At 26.0% G+C, this 17506-nt stretch overlaps 1 protein-coding gene across 1 annotated transcript in view; it reads right to left on the bottom strand.

Moving 5' to 3' along the window:
* Positions 1-16620, bottom strand: part of LOC136968636 (guanylate cyclase 32E) — a 173630-nt gene extending 157010 nt beyond the window's left edge. The window contains exon 1 of the mRNA XM_067262638.1: positions 16006-16620. Within this exon, the coding sequence (XP_067118739.1) occupies positions 16006-16407 (402 nt within the window). The 5' untranslated portion in view covers positions 16408-16620. The remainder of the gene's footprint in view (positions 1-16005) is intronic.
* Positions 16621-17506: the final 886 nt, after the last annotated feature.

Consider the following 17506-nt stretch of genomic DNA (forward strand, 5'->3'; position numbering starts at 1 on the left):
TTCGAAGACAAAGGAATAGATGGAGGGAAGAGTGATTTAGAAAGAGAAATGGAAGAATCGAGCTAAATTGGAGACTTTGCCAAAATGACTCTGAAGCGCAACATGGAAGCTATGAAGATGATGATGATCAAAAATCTCAGTAATCAATCTTTTAATACAGATAATTTATACTTTATTTAGATATTTTGCAAATTTAGAAATTTTTCCGGTGTGTAATCAATAATTTATGTTACGAATGCATTTAAGAATATTTTACTGGAATTTATTAATTATTACTTAATAATTATTAACAATAAAATTTTATACGTTTAATAAATAAATATTTTATCAAATTTTTACTTTTAATATCTAAATTTTCAGTTTCCGGTTTATGATCATTTCATGGTGGAAATGTGTTTCTGAGTGATAAAGTCGTAGGAATCCTTTTATGTAAAGATTATATTTTTAATTTCCTAAATTCTTTTATATTTAATTTACTTTTTAATTATTTTCGTAATAAGTCTATTTATTATTGCCGTCTTTAACTGCCGCTGTCTTACGTGCAATATATTAATGTTTGTATGGTTAATATATGAGTACATTTGAGTATGATTTGACATATGAATACAATATATGAGTACATTTAATAATGTTAATTTTGCCACTATCACCATATCTCTTTAACTTCTATATTAATGAAATAGATAACCTATTTTTAAATAAGACGGAAGGAATTTATCTCAATGGTCGAAGTTTTCATTATATACTTTATGCAGACGACCTAGTACTAATTACTCCAACTCGTGCAACATTACAAGTTGTAATGTAACGAATATTCGGTTACTACCTGGTATTCGGCCTATTCGGCCTATTTTTCACTATTCGGCCGAATACCGAATATTTAAATCACTATTCGGTCGAATACCGAATACTTAAAAACAGGAGTAAGAAATAACAAAAACACAGTAAATTAATCATTTTGTTAACTTTTATTAATGCTGAAAATTAAACTATAATTATTAAAGTTAATAAGAAATAGCATCTAACTCTAGTATTAAATTATTTCGTAATTAAATAATATTATAGCCTTTATCTAGCCCGATATCTTATGGCATTGATGGCGTGTAGGTTAGAATATATCGGGCATTTATATTATTGATTAGTTAATTATGTTATATTCGTATTCGCGTATATTTTAATATTTTTTTTATGATATTTTAAAATGATTTACGAAACGTTTTATTGAAACTTATCGTATTTAATGAAAGAATTATTTATCTATTTCTAGAAGACGAGTAACTAATATATAATTTATTTTATATATAAAGCAAAGAATGAGCATTTCTCATTATATACAAAAGATAACATTTGAAATCATGTTAAATTTTAAAAATATTGACAAAAACAATAGCAACAAAATATCACAAAACTTCACAAATAGAAAACCCCCAATAATATATTTGAACTGTTTCACAACTGGGCAGAAACTAGACCATATGTCCCCACTAAAGTATATCCTTAGGGCACTATTCAGTCTACAAATACGTATTAAAAACAAAATTTTAGAGTTAAAAAGATCGATTGCAAATAAAATAACTTATAAGTTATAACTTACATCTAAATACCAACAACTGCCGAATCATATGGGGCTATTTACGGCTATTACATAAATTATAAACCAATTTGGCAGTAGAGGTAGACGTTAGGCTCCATCTCATATTAACTTTAATAATTATAATTTAATTAATTAATTTAAATAATTTAGATCTACTGGAAGAAAAAATCGTAGTGACAGCGAGCCAATAGAGAGCGGAGTGCGCGATCCTTGCCATAATGCGGTTTGCGCGCCAATTTTTGTACTTGCGTTAATCAAGCCGAATAGTTTGGCCGAATATTCGGTATTCGGCCACGCTCCTAGCCGAATATTCGGTATTCGGTTGAGGCCAAATATACTATTCGTTACATCACTAATTACAACGTAAGATCGACGAGGTAAATAAATATCTGAACTCTCTATATTTATCGATTAATGTATCCAAATCAAAAATAATTATTTTTAGAAATAATATTAAAATAGCAAATCAAGAAAAGTCTTTTTACTTAAATGGGCAACCTGTTGAATTGGTCATTAACATAAAATATCTAGGTATAATCTTTAATTGAAATGGAAATTTTCAGTTACATTTGAAAGCTCTTACTACAAAATTAATCTACTTATCAACAATATCATTTATTTATGTTCAGCTTTAAAAATTACGGACCTAAAACTTCAGATGAAAATATTTAATGTACTAATTACTCCTTCATTTTTCTACGCTAGTCCGATATGGGCGTTAGATTTATTTTATGGTCTGAAAAAGTTTCGCATAACCTACCTACGAAAACTATTTAAAATCGAAAGGACAGTTCCCAGGATACTCCATAAGAGCAGAAACGAACAGATATCAACTATTCCCTTTTTTCTGAAGAGACTGATTAAATTCTACTACAGATTAACAAATACCAACGACGACAATATAAGATTTATACATCAAATTATGTACACCCAAATCAAAGATTCAAATTTAATAAAGTACTTCAATCATTTGGTGTCTCAAGCAGAATATCTGATAATTCAAAGGATAATTGGAAACATGGCTATACACTAATGATGGAATCAGCCTTATCACAGTCTATTATAAAAGATCAAAATTTAATAACGAAGTCGCTTTATCACCCTTGGTACTTGGAAACTCTAAATATACCTACAGATTCGAACATTTTATCTGCTAATATAAACATGAATATTAAACGTTTACTAATTCAGATCAGAGTTAATAAATTCTCTTTATTTATCAATAATACTTATATTGATTTTTCTAAAGAATTCTATTATTGGTGCAAATCCAGAGACTTTTCGTTACTTCATTTGTTTAAGGACTGCGCTGCATTAGAAAACTAGCGTAACAAATATCAAATCATTGAAATAATCTACACGAACCGAGATCTAAACTACAGAGCCAGATAGGTAACCTAACAATATGCAATATGTTTAAAATAAATAATTTTTTATTCAAATCAAAAATGAGCTAAAAAGATATCGAATTAATTGAAAATTATTGCTGATTCATTACTTTGTTATCTAGATTTACTATGTAAACATAATATGTGGAATAATAATGTATTTATATGTTCATATTTGTTATAAAAAAATTGTATAATTTTACTGTTGTGTTTATAAATTTGGCTAACAGAATAATGTATAAACTATATTTGTAAACTTAAAGCTATTTATAATACTAACCCTCTGTAACGAGGTTTTTTCTTACTACAAATAAAGATTGATTGATTGAAAATGTTAATTTTTACATTAAAATTACAATTTTGTGTTTAATAATTGTAATAATAATATTTTACTAAAAATAAATAAATTCGATACAGTAGATAGGATATTTTCTTAATAATTTAGCAAATAACACGATAGTAAACGATCCTCTGAAAGCCCATTACGTTGCAAATAAATTTATTATTAAAACCGAGAAAAATATATATATTTTATGTGTTACATAATGTGTTACGATGTTAAATTCTGAAGTCTTTTTTAGACATTACAATTTAAAAACGTCAAATCTCTACTTAAAGGTTTACTACATCTAATTTGAATATCTTAAAATCATTAAGAGACGAATTACAAATTTACTTCTAATTATCTTTTTTCGCATGATTTGATGATTTAACAACAAAAAATGAGTCAATGAAGCATTAATGACTTAATCCATTAGTTTTAAAATACAAATAAAATGACACCAGTTACTGATAAAACGTTGCCAAGAATATCGCGGCTCATGAATTTTAATTTCTTTGAATATTCATGATAAATATATTCTAGAAAATTATAAATGTCTGGTATAGTGTATAATGTAACAGATAATTTATTAATAGAAGGAAATGCATTTAATCTTTAACATTCTTCAAGTTTAACAGTAATTGTTAGACGATTGTATCACAGATCACGAGTCCGAAATTTCACTGCTTTCAATTCAATATCAACGACGCTTACAAATGGCAAATCTTCAGATTTCTTATTTATCACTGTTGACTTATAAATGGCTTCAAAGGGGCGTGAATTTGCAAACAGTAAACTTAGTTTCCTCCCATAAAAAGTTATGCACCTCACGAACAAATAGAAGATTTTACAGTTGCACTTCTCTTATTTTTTATGAGTTAAGCTAGAGATAAACGAAAAATTCCGGATTTTTCCAGGGGAAAACCACTATAATTTCAACGTAATTATTAGCATTTCGGTAATGACATTAATGATAAGCTTGTAATTAAGTCTTGTAGAATATTACATATTAATTAATAATTACTTATATACACATACATTACTTATATATATGTATATCATAATCTTAGTTTTTTTTTTTTCTCCAATTAAAAAAAGGTTAGTTGAGAGCAGTGATGTAAGTATTTTCATGTAGTGTTAATAATTAATTTTTAGGTTTTAGATTAAATAATACATCAAACATGCTCTGTAGATTTAATTACAAAGTTCAAACGAATCGAGTTCTTATGTATAAGAAACAAGGAGAAAATTGTATTCAATGACATGTTTCAAGATAATAAGCCTTATATAATGATACCTTCGACAATTATCTATAATCTTCAAACTTATTTACATATACTTATTTATAAATTAGTTAAATAAATTAATTAAAATTTTGGTTGTAAATCTGTAACAAATTCATTTAATCTTAACATGAACCTGTGTCTGGTGGGCTGGTTGTTCATTATGTATAAACGTATCTAAACCTTGGAGATTTTAAAGGTTACTTTTGTTAAAAATATAAACAACACCTCTCCAAAATAAACTGAAAATCATATAAAATACGTTTAAATTTGTAAAAATTATAATTAAATTTCCATCAGTGATTCCATTAAAGATGAGCGACAAAGAATTGTGTTTATTCTAAAGTTACAACAGATAAAACTAGTTAGTGTATAGTTAATAGAAGTACGAACTTAATTAAATATAAATAATATGACTAATATTTATTAAAAATTATAAATTTTTAATCACAGTTAGCTACATCAAGCAATAAACAAAACAATACACCACAGTTATAACCAATAGAAACAATTAACGTATTGTTATTAGAATTTAAGATCGCTATTCATTTACATATTGTAAATTTGTAATGATATTTAAATATATCAGAATGAAGTTGATATTAAATTACGTGCTGAAAATTGTAAAATTAAATTAACAATTAATAAATGTTAATTGTTATAATTGTACAAATGGTAATTACAATTTTTAAATTTAATATTAAGCAATTAATTACTATTTTAATTATGGAAGATAAAATATAAATTTATGTGATGATGAATAAACCTAAAAATACATTAAGGAAGATTTAGAAAGAACAGGATATAAAACGTTGTGAGAAAATAAAGACTTCGATCTTCATCTTCTCACAATCAACAATGAAGTTATATTGTGTATTTTAACGATGATAAAGAAGAAAAAGGATAAAGGACCCCGAACAATCTGATCTAACAAGATATTGGAAAGAATGTTTAAAATGATGATGATGAATAAATAAAGTTACGATTAACAAATTTCAACACAAAAAGACATTAAGTAATCATCTCCTGTATCATAAATGTGTTCTTTCATCATTTTATATATAAATAAAGCTTTAAGAAATTATTAAAATTAAGCTTATATAGTTTTATTGTCTACAGTTACAATTATAATATAAATATAACTTGTAATATTTTTAAGATTTAAATTTATGTCAATTATAACTCTAATTTTCTTCTAATTTTATTTGACATTTCTTCTCCAGATAAGGGAGACTTTTTGTATTATATAACTTAAAATTAATAAATATATATTCTAAATTGGCAACATATCTACTTGTTTTATATTTTTATAGAAAGTAAATTAATTAAATTTATTTATGAATCTATCTATACTAAAATTGCAATTGAATAAGCTTGTAAACAATTAATTAAGGTTATGTTTATATCTATACAAAAGATAAGATCCTTAGAAATCCTTTGATAAATTGTTACTATGACAACACCGACGGTGAGTAATTTTTAGCAATAACCTGGTTTAAAATTTCACATTTATTTATAAAAATTGTTATTTATAAATTTAAAAATAATTAATTAATATAGATAGTATTGTAGCATAGGTAGATTCATAAAATAAATTTAATTAATTTATTCTCCATAGAAATATAAGCATAAATCGTAAAATAAATTTCTTAAAACATTATAACTCATATCTTACATACAATTAAAGTAAACTATTCGGTATAACGTTAACTGACTTTCAGGTCACCCGAATTTTAATAAATTAAAAAAAAAATAATAATAAATCCAAGCAACGAGTTGTGTAACTTTTCCGGAAAGTAAAGTTAAAATTGTATATGGCGCAATCTTTTAGACGATTTTATTTAAAGAATTTTTATATTTTTAATGATTATAAAATAGAAAAAAAGCTTAATTTAGAGGGTAGAGATGAGTTTTATTTTTAAAAAAATTTAATGCTAATATTGAAACCCCATTCGACAAATAACACTTGACCCCTCTATCTCCCCACTCCTTGACCTTCAACCACTAAAATTTAAACAGCATCAATATCGTTAATACACAAACCTCCCTGCAAAATTTCAGAAATTTTCGATAAAAAGCACAGGAGTTATTAAGCTTCAAAATGGGTGAACAAAATTGTGCCGCGAAACTCACACTAACATCCATACGTATAGAAAAAAACCCCAACTTTTCTTGCAATACAAGGTCCCCTGAATCTATAAATGTAAAAATTTTGGGGGTCAAGAATAAACCAGTAAAATTTTTACATTTTGAACATCTCCATGCTTTCTTTCTGTTGTATATAACAGCCAGGAAAGTAAAAATTTTAAGTCTGTTAAAGATTTTAGCATTAAATTATTTTAATTTTACAAATAAGTATAAGTGAAATACATATTCATACAAGTAAAATATTGTTTTAAATGTAACGTTTTAATTAATTTAAATAATTAATCATTATATTTTAAGTCAATATTTATCTGAAGGAAATAAATATTCCTTCGAATCTCTTGAATAAGTCTTAATTTCGAAATTTATTACACAATTGACGGTTAAAAATTTATAAAAATAAGAATTATTTTTATTATAGTCACTAAATAATTGATTTTTTAACAAATATAAAAACTTTTAAAATGTGAAAAATTTAGTAAAAAAATATGGAATAAAAAAAACAAGAGCTAGATAAAAACAGGAGAAGAAAACAATTAAGATGGGCATGAACCCACCCTGCCAAGAACAGAATATCCAAGCCATATGTTCTATTAGAATATGTATTATGCTTATGTTATAATTAATTATGGGTTCGGTTCCTCACTTAATGTTCCTTTTAACACCGTGTGGATATGTAGCTTATATTTAATAGTTACAATAATACTACTGTTAGCTCACACTTTTTAGTGATTATTTAATGATTATTATAATATTATCCTTTTAAATTTAATAATATTAATCCATATTCATAGTTTTATTAATGTAAAATAATTGTAACATCTCATTAAATTCTCCAATTTTCTGTCGTAATTCACATCCCATAATACTAAACAAAATTCATTGTAACTTTAAAAAGATATGAAAATACTACAATCTGATAAAATACTACAAAAAAATAAGTTAAAATTATTTAATTTTTAAATTTACAAAAATATAAATTATTATTCTTATTAATAAATGTTAATTAACTTATACACAATAATCTAATATTTGATCAAAAATAATCAATAGGATCGTACAGTATGATCGATTGGCTGAGGCAACACAACACGTGATCGATCTGCCTACCGGTTGGACCTTCTATAAGGAAAGTGGACCCTATTCAGGTGTTATACACGTGAAGAAATTCCGGGAAACTCCACGTGACCAGCCCGTTTGAGAGGCGTGGGCCCAACCCACGACCAATTAATGTTTACTGTTTAATGGTTTTATCTACTAGTGGAAAATTATTGGGAGTACTCCGCATTTTTTGTAAAAATCTATTAATTAACTTAAGCAATATTGGATTATTGTCCTCTAACCTTATTAGGAAATTAGCCATTCCTCTTATAGAATATGGAAAAAAACTTTGTCTAATCTTGAAACATTCCCAAGGACATTAAATTCCAGCCTTATTTATTAACGTAATTACAATTACTTTTTTCGGTATTTTTTTAAAAATAAATTATCTGTAAAATTATTAAATCTCGATAGAATTTTCCATAAAATTAAAATTAACTTAAAACAATTACAGTAAAACCTGTTTAAAACGGAATCTTAATAAAACGGAAACCTCCACAAACAGGAAAATTCTTAAAAATGTAGAAATTTTCTGTTGAAAAAAAAACCTGTTTAAAACGGAAACATACCAAATTAGAAACATATTAGGTACACTAAAAGTCCGGTTTACACAGATTTCACTGTAATTGCAATATTACCAGCAGATAAAAAAAATCGGTTTTATTGCAGAAATGCGAGAAAAAAATTACTTAAATTGCAGTTTATAATAAAAAAAATGATATGAAAAATTAATTATATTCACAATAAATATAGAAAATTTTCACGAAATGCTTCAGCTACTCAAGTCCTGTGATTAATTATGATATGCTGATATGTGAATGAAATGTATTGTCAGTATAAGAGCATGCTTTAACTCTTCAGCCGTCCTTTGTAATTTGCTATATCAGAATTAATTTGCATTATACACATTTATAAAGTTCATAATAATTAATTTATAAAACTTTTCTGCAAATTTCTCTAAATTTAACATTACGGTTCCTGTAAACTTGCATTATTTAGCATAATTTTATTTTCAGCTTAAAGATATATTTTATAGTATTATTAAGTATAGAAATGTAATTTGTTAAGAAAATTTTAAAAAGTATATATATATATATACAGTAAAACCTGTACAAAACGGAACCTGCCTAAACGGAAAAATTTGTTAAAAATTGAGCGATTTTGTGTTAAAAAAAAACCTGTTTAAAAATTAACCCAGCCAAATGGAAAAAATATCGAGTACTGTGCGATTTCGGTTTACACATGTTTTATTGTATATTAAAATTATCTCAATTTCGTAGATATTTTAACCCAGAAACAAAATTTAATCATCAAATTATAAAGGATGAAGTTACATGGAAGAAATGACTCAACGTACAGTACATAGAGAATACAAATAACATACAAAACCTACAGACAAACAGACAGAACGTAAAACATTTTATGAGTGATTTTATACAAAAATCTAAGCAAATTCGGGTCATTTTTTTAGATTAAACATCAAACAAATTTAGGTCCTTTTGGATATAAACGATTCGTTCTCTAATCAAATAAATTCAGAATAATTGATTTCATTTTCACATTATAACTCAATTAAGCAAAATTTATACAATAACTAAGTATTCATTTACTTAATTAACAGATAACAAAGTTTAAGCAGTAAAATAAAAACCCCGTTCACTCGAAGGAAGAAACAACGATTCGGAGAGAGACAAAAGAGAACGTTTTATAAGTGACTACAGATGAGAACAGAACCTTTATTTTATTTATTTGTTAAATTCTTAAAATATTTCAGTTCTATAGAACATATATGTTGCATAAAATAGGATTATAATAAATTCTAGAGGCAATTAAAGTAAGTCTTAGAATCTATAACATCGGAATGACTGAATTTTAATTTTAAAAAGTACTCGAAGTATAAGTATTCCAGTCCTTTTCTCTATTCTAATAGAAAGTCGTGGGTTCGGACCCCACATAGAGATCCGCCCCCACGACTCGTAATTTTTTTTTTTTTTTGTAAAGCTGCAATCATGTATTAATATTACAAATTATTTAATTGTAATTATAACAATAACAACAAATTTTTTAACTTAAAAATAATTTTAATTCTGTTTAAATTTTTATATTATTGTGATAAAATATATTTAAATGTATTAATTCGTTTAGTGTTTATTATAAATAAACTAATAATTATTTAATTTGCATTATATAAAATCTAAAATATAATACTTTTACGTTATTTTTTTTCGAAGGTCTCAAAATGATGAGAAGACACGCGAATAGTAACAAATATGAATTCTCTCTTTCTTTCTCAAACCATAAAAATATATGAGTAAACTTGGAAGATGTCTTTAATAAAGAAGATAAGTAAATATAGACTGATGGTGTCAGCTTGAGGGAAATTTGGAAAGGTTTAGACGAATTCCCATTTTGGCGAAAAACAAATTTTGTATTGATGTTGCAAGTATACACTTCATACAATGTTGGAATTGAGTCAAATGCCAACTTTAAATGCAAAAAAGCATGCGTATAATTTCTGCTAATTTATTAAAAGTTGGGAACGTATCGTGATTAAAAACATAGAGTCTCCTTCGTTTCTCTACCAGGCATGAAAGCAAACTGTAGGTTAAATTTTTAACTTTCATCCATTCCTTAAATTTCAGTGTTTGGGTAGAAAGGACAAAAGAGCGATTGGATTCGGATGGTCCCTGTTTCTCATAAATCAGGCTGAAATTGGCTAAGTTCCACGCACAGAAGGCACAAATCCAGTTTGAAAGATAGCGTTATTTCCAGCAATTAATTATGAAACTGTGGTAAAGCATATTTAAGAAGCACTGTAGGGATAAGGTCTTTTGTTTTCATGTTGTCAAGAACTCGAGTCGTTGAGGTTGAAAGTCAAGTCCACAATTCGGGGTAAAATTAGTAGAAATGAGAGACTTGGTAAAAGTTGAATACTTTTCTGTATAAAAATTTCTGCCCTACATAAGTCAATGTATTTATCGACGTTTCTCTTACGAATTGAACTTGTATACCTAAATGTTGATTGATTTTAATTTGTGATAGGTTTGTGCTGAATTAGTTTGAAGTGGCGTTTTTATAAACTTCGTCGAAGTCTTTTAAGCACATTCCTATGAGCAGTAACTTAACAAAACACTTTTGGAATTGTTTTGGCGATCTTTACGGAGATAAAATCTCACTCTGTTCTACTTAATTACAGTACTACAGTATACCAAGGCTACAATTAAATGTGATTTGTGTTTGTACAGTAGAGATTGACAAATTTTCATGCTTTAAATAGTAGTTCGATTGCTACCTGTGGAGGAATTATAGATATGCAGAGGTATTTGTGGATTGCTGCTGAGAGGTCTCTATAATATTAAAGGTTTGTTTTAAACCTGAGGAGTGAGGATTTGGTATACGAATTTGCCGTTTATGGCTATATTAATCGTAATTTTAACGAGAAAAAGTTTATTCTAATACTTTATAACTGCTTCATATAAACAAGGCCATCAGTAGATCCATTGAGAGAATCATTAAATCTATTACAAAATTACCATTTTTATTTCAAAAAGCAAACTCAGCAAAACTTGTGTTCTATAGTTTGTCAAATATAACGAATTTTCTGTTATTAGTTGAAGTACTTTTTCCTCTAGAGTTTCTAATTTTTTCCTTATTTTTATTGTAGAAATTAAGACTTAGACAATAGTAAACAGAATCCATATCTGATGCTATTCTAGCAGTAGCATCTTCCATGATTACAATGGAGAAGGACTACATTTTTATTTTTGAGTGAATAACTGTCAACTAGATTGTCTAAGTAAGAGGGAGAAATATATATATAAGGAATATCAAAACTAAATACATTTCATGGTAATAAGAATTGATAAGTGCAGCAAATACCAATTTATTAATTAAAAGGCTCAATTTTAGATTTATGTGATAGAAGAGAAGGACGAACGACAAAATTCGGAAGTGTGCTCGACGGGAATTTTAAGGTATTAAACTTGTAATTGTTTATATTAAATTCAAACGATTGCAGACCTTTTTTTAATTATTCCAATTAGATTAGATGATTTTATATTTTTAAGATCATCTAGCAAATTTACTATATAACAGATCTTGCATATTACAAAAGTATAACTTATTGCTACAGGCTATTGCTATTGTGAAGTAGAAAAAGAGGAAATTATTGCGTTTTTGAGTGGTGTCAGATTGAGATAATTGGTGTTTTTAACATCAAGACGAGTGGCAAGTGCGGAAGTATTTATCGTAAAACATACGAGATGCTGATAATATTGTTCATATATTTTGAATAAATATAAACTTTATGTCGTATAACAAAGTAATAGCTTCTAATTTGAACTTGGAAACTTTGGCACTTTAGTATAAAAGGACATCGTTTTTTCCTTCTTTTTCATAGAATTGAGTAATTAATGTTTTCATGTTTATAATATTTTTTGGCGTTTTTTCCAGGAAATTTTCAAGATAGTATTTCTCGTAGCTTTGAACTTAAGGCTGTTTAATTAAGTTCTTACTTCTGAAAGTAGTAGCTTGAAAGCTTTTATCTTTGTATCTATATCTTTTATAACAAGCTCATTTTTGCAGAAGTTAGAAAGGCTGGCTTCCAAACTTTCATAATTTGTTTTCATGCGAATCCAATTTATACTTCCGAATTTCTTTAATGAAATTGTCTTTGTGCTTTCCTCCACTATTTCAATTCTTTGTTTTAACTTTAAGTTTACTTTGCCAACTTGTTCGACAGCATTCCTTTATTTCTGTTATCACTGCGATCATAAACAGAGAACTTTCAGAAAATAGTAAAGTTTTTTAGCATTATTTCCTGTAAACACCAAAACTGTAAAGCCAAAATTGGGCTTTTGTATAAATAACTCTTTGTTTAAATAACACAATATTAGTTCCGTTTCCTCAACGTAAAAATTCGAAGAAACGACAAAATATTCTAGTAAATTAGACTGCGTCAAACAATTATCGTAAAATTCTTCTTTCAAATTTTCGATCAAATTTCCATTAGAGATTTTCTTTGGATGTCCTCTTTCGTTTCTTAATTCGGCTTATTTTTATATGGCAACGCAACACGTGAGTGTTCTGCCGAGGGGGATGCCACACCCGGGAGGACTTTCTATAGGAAACCTACATCTTTTTAGGTGTTACCATCGTAAAGAAAATCCGGAAAACTCCACGTGGAAAGCCCATAGGCTCGAAACCACTAACAGTGTTTAGTGGTTTTCTCCACTCGGCCACTAGTTGGCTCCTTTTGTTTTTTGAAGTTTGACTAGTCATATTCTATAACGTAGAATACCACGAGTTATATAAAAATACGTTCTCCATACATACATACATACCTTAGGGAGAAGGAGGATTTACTATAAAAATAAGTTGCCACCATCCTCTATGTTCAGTTGAGCAAATTTTAGAACTGATTGACAAAATATGATGACAGGTAATATATTAATATTTAATTAAATTTTGCAGACAAGAAATAAAGATCTTCAAGTGTTTTTAAGTAGTGTCCATCTTCAAGTTTATATGTATATATGTATATATATATATTAGTCTATAGTTTGGAAACAAAATCATTGACTTAAAAATCTTATTATATAATTTAATTTAATAATACAGATTACTTTTCAATATAAAGTAATAAATCTACATCTGCATTTGACAGAATCTTAATAGAAAATTCATGGTAAAACTTTCTAAGCGTTAATTTTATTGATCTTGTAAATAAATAGATTTATTAAATTTCTAAATATTTTTAATACATTTTAAAAATAAAATTAACACTTTCTTTTAAAATCTAATTATGAAAGCATTTAAAAATTTATATATTTTATTTATTTTAAGTAATAATTTCTATTTTCATATTGAAAAAAAGTGAATAACTTTTACTGTAATTTGTTAATAATACAGTTATATTTTCGATAAAAAAACTAAGCATTTAAATAAATATCATTAAAAATATTACAAATTATTTTTTCGATAGAATGAAAATTAATTTTTTTTAAAAATACATTTATTTTCTTTTAATTATGTTGTGTTTTGTGTAAATAATAGATAATAACATATATTATTAAATTAAAAAAGTCTATTTGTTTCCTTGAAAAAATAATAATATTTGCAATTTTAATGTAAGTAGAACGTAATAAAGCAATTATTTAATTTTTTAAAATATTTATGAAAATATAAATTGAGTTTTTATAGCTAAATCCGTCCAAAAATCAGATTAAATATTTAAAAAGTTATAATTACTTTATAATTAAATATATTACAATTAAATTTATATTAAAAACTTTATTTCCTAAAAGAAAAAAAAATCAATTTTAATTTGATTTTATAAGGTTAAATATTTCAATTTTAAAACAGTAAAAATCAAATTCAAGAAACGTCAAAATAGATTTATAGAAATATTATTTTACTGATAAAATCTAATTAAAAACAATATACAGTAAAACCTGCCTAAAGCGGAATCGCGTGTACCCTGTTTGGCAGGTTTCCGTTTCGAACGGGTTCTTCTATTTTAACATAAAAATTGCTCCGTTCCATAGAATTTTTCCCGTTTAAGCAAGTTTCCGTTTTATTCAGGTTTTGTCTTAGACAGATTTTACTGTATTAACAAATAAATTACAGGTTAAAATACGCTAGTAAATTCTATAAAATATTTTAAGATTATTTTTGATATTAAAATTCTCAAATTAGTCTTGACATTTTAATGGTTAAGGCAGGTAGCTATTAATTATATAAAAATAATAAATAATTTAACACATTTACTACAAATAATCACTTCCGTTAACATTATTTTGTAGATTAAAATGTATTTTATTTTATAATATATTTATTTTTTTAAATTTTATTAAATGAAGCTATTACTATGAAAAATAATTATTTTTAAATTATTGTTTTTATTATCATTTAAATTGCTCAATAAATTTAATTAATTCTAGAAATTATTTTAATAAATTATTTATTATTTTTGTGTGTAGTAAAACCCGTTAAAAACGGAACCTGTTTAAAACGAGAACCCACTAAACAGGGAAAAATATTTGGTACCGTGCGATTCCGGTTTACACAGGTTTTACTGTATAGTTAATTTTTAATATTCTTTTTAAGCTTTCTACATACAGGCCTAATAATTTTTATTAACTAAATGTTTTATTTAGATAAAATTCATTAAAAATAATCCTTACATTATACTTTTTTAAAGCATCATTTACGACCTTACAATATTAATATTACATTAAAACCTGCGTAAACCGGAATAGCATTTTTCCTTTTTGAACAGCTTTTATTATACTAATTAATTTTTTTTAATTAAAAATATATTTAAAATAATTATAATATTTAATTGCATGGTTATGAGATAAAATACTAATTTTTAATGCATTAATTATATTGTTTTTTTAATTTACTTTAAGTAGGCTTAGACTTTTTTATATTTAATTTTAAATATAATATATTAAAATTAAATACTTTGTGCTGCTTTATAAACGTAGAAAAACTGTATAAGGAGAAGAAATCAGGAAACTTCCACTTCCTGTGAATATTTTTATCAATTTGAGGAGGAAAAATATACAATTTTTTATGGAGAAATATATTGTTATTTTGTTTTATACTTAAAAATATATATAATATATATATATATTATGTTATTAAATTAATAATTTTAAAATTAGTACAAGCAATATTATACAATGTATTAATTTCACTGAGATATCACAAATAAATTGATTAAAAATTAATGAATTCAATATTTTTTAATTATAAATTAATCAAAATTTTGTATTAAACACTTGAAGATTAATATTAAATAAGGAAATTTTAACACCGCTCATTGTTTTTATTGGGCTTAAAAAAATATTTTTTCTTTTACACATTAATTAATTTTATTAAAAAAACATGCAAAGTACACATTTTTTTATTATTATTTTATTAAAATTACTCGAACTAATCACATTTAAAACTATGAATAAAATTAAATCAAAATCCTAACTAAATAATTTAATAACAAAGTTCGACTAATATAAAATTACTAAGCAAATGAAATTAACTTCTCTAAGGATAATCACGTATTACCCGTGTATAAATTAATACTAAAATAGTTTATTTTGTACAGTTTCCTGCTATTTTATACATTATAAATATAGAAAATATAACTTTTAAAATACGTTTACTTACATACGATATCATAGGCAATTTAAAAGCAGCAGCCATACGTCCTTCGTGTACACAAGTTTCTTGAGGTCCCAAGTAAACAGATATATTCTGGGTCCACAAAATTGCAGTTTTTAGTATACTTTCATTTTCATCACCGTATGTTTCAGCCACAATAAAATCTAGAGTATGATTATCGTGTAAAGGGTGTAAATTCCTGATTTCTCCAACAGCCAAACTTATAGCACCAGATATAGATAAACCAGGTCGAGAATAACCATTATCACCTTCACGACGTTGAGAACCTGTCAGATATCCTATAGTAAACGTGTCAGCAGTAACACAAACTCTGTTAAAAATGTTGAAAAGGAAATCGTTGACAACAGTAGTAATTAAATACACGTAACAAATTTCCATGATGAGCATGATCGTTGCAAAAATGATGTTGCAAATTTCATATTTTAGTAAAATTACTTAAGAGTGATCATTTTTCTGGTATCTCAAACACTACTCGTTAAGTGTTGTCTAATTATATAGAAGATATAAGTAGTTTGTATATACTTAAGTGTGGTATAACTTAACGTTGAATATTCTTGTAAACATTTGAAGTGATGGGGAATGGAGATACGTTCTTCACGCTATTGTAACTAGAAGCAAATTGTCAGAGTTGGTTTCCAGTCAGAGCTTTTATCAACTGTACACGTATCGACCAGTAGATGTCGCGCCTCTATAGGACCATCCTAGGATAACAGAACAGGTGCAGGCGCTTCACTGATACGAAAAGTTATTTTATATTAATTAAAAATTGCATTTTTTTAATGCAAGCGACTCAATTTTAAAAAACCGCAATATTTAATTTTATTTTTATTTTTATTTTTTCCATTTTAATATTTGTTTTACAGTGGGAAAAACACGTCTGAAATCTAAAATCTTCTACATTTTAATTAATTCTTTTAGTCGTTTTCCTGATATAAAATTAAATAAAAGAGCAATCTTTAAAGAAAAATAGTGTCTTAGAAATTTCTCATAAAATTGCTTTTTTTTTTAAAATATAACTTATGTGTTTAATTAAAATAAATTTTTATCGTATATTTATTAAATGTATTAATTAACTAAAACATAATTAGAACATAACTGCCCATTTCTTAATTATAATTAAGTATTAACGAGTATTTTTACGTGTAATTTACTTTATATATAGGCTAGAGTGAAACTGTCCCAAACGGAAACCTGTTTAAAAGGAAAAGATTGTAAGCAACGAATTTTCTGTCTTAAAAAGTAAACCTGTTCAAAACGGTAACCTACCAAACGGGGTAAAAATACTCGGTACCGTGCGAGCGATTCCGGTTTACGCAGGTTTTACTGTATATAAAGTATTATTTTTTTAAAAAAATATGATCTGAACGATTTAAACGCATAAACATAAATTTAAACGTTGTATTTTATAATTTTAATCAATAAAATAGTTAAAAATCTTTAATCAATCTGTTAATTAACATTTAATAATCGCATAATATTATCAATT

This window comes from Centruroides vittatus, unplaced genomic scaffold (assembly GCF_030686945.1).
Source record: "Centruroides vittatus isolate TY-2023 unplaced genomic scaffold, ASM3068694v2 contig_150, whole genome shotgun sequence".
Taxonomy (NCBI): Eukaryota; Metazoa; Arthropoda; class Arachnida; order Scorpiones; family Buthidae; genus Centruroides; species Centruroides vittatus.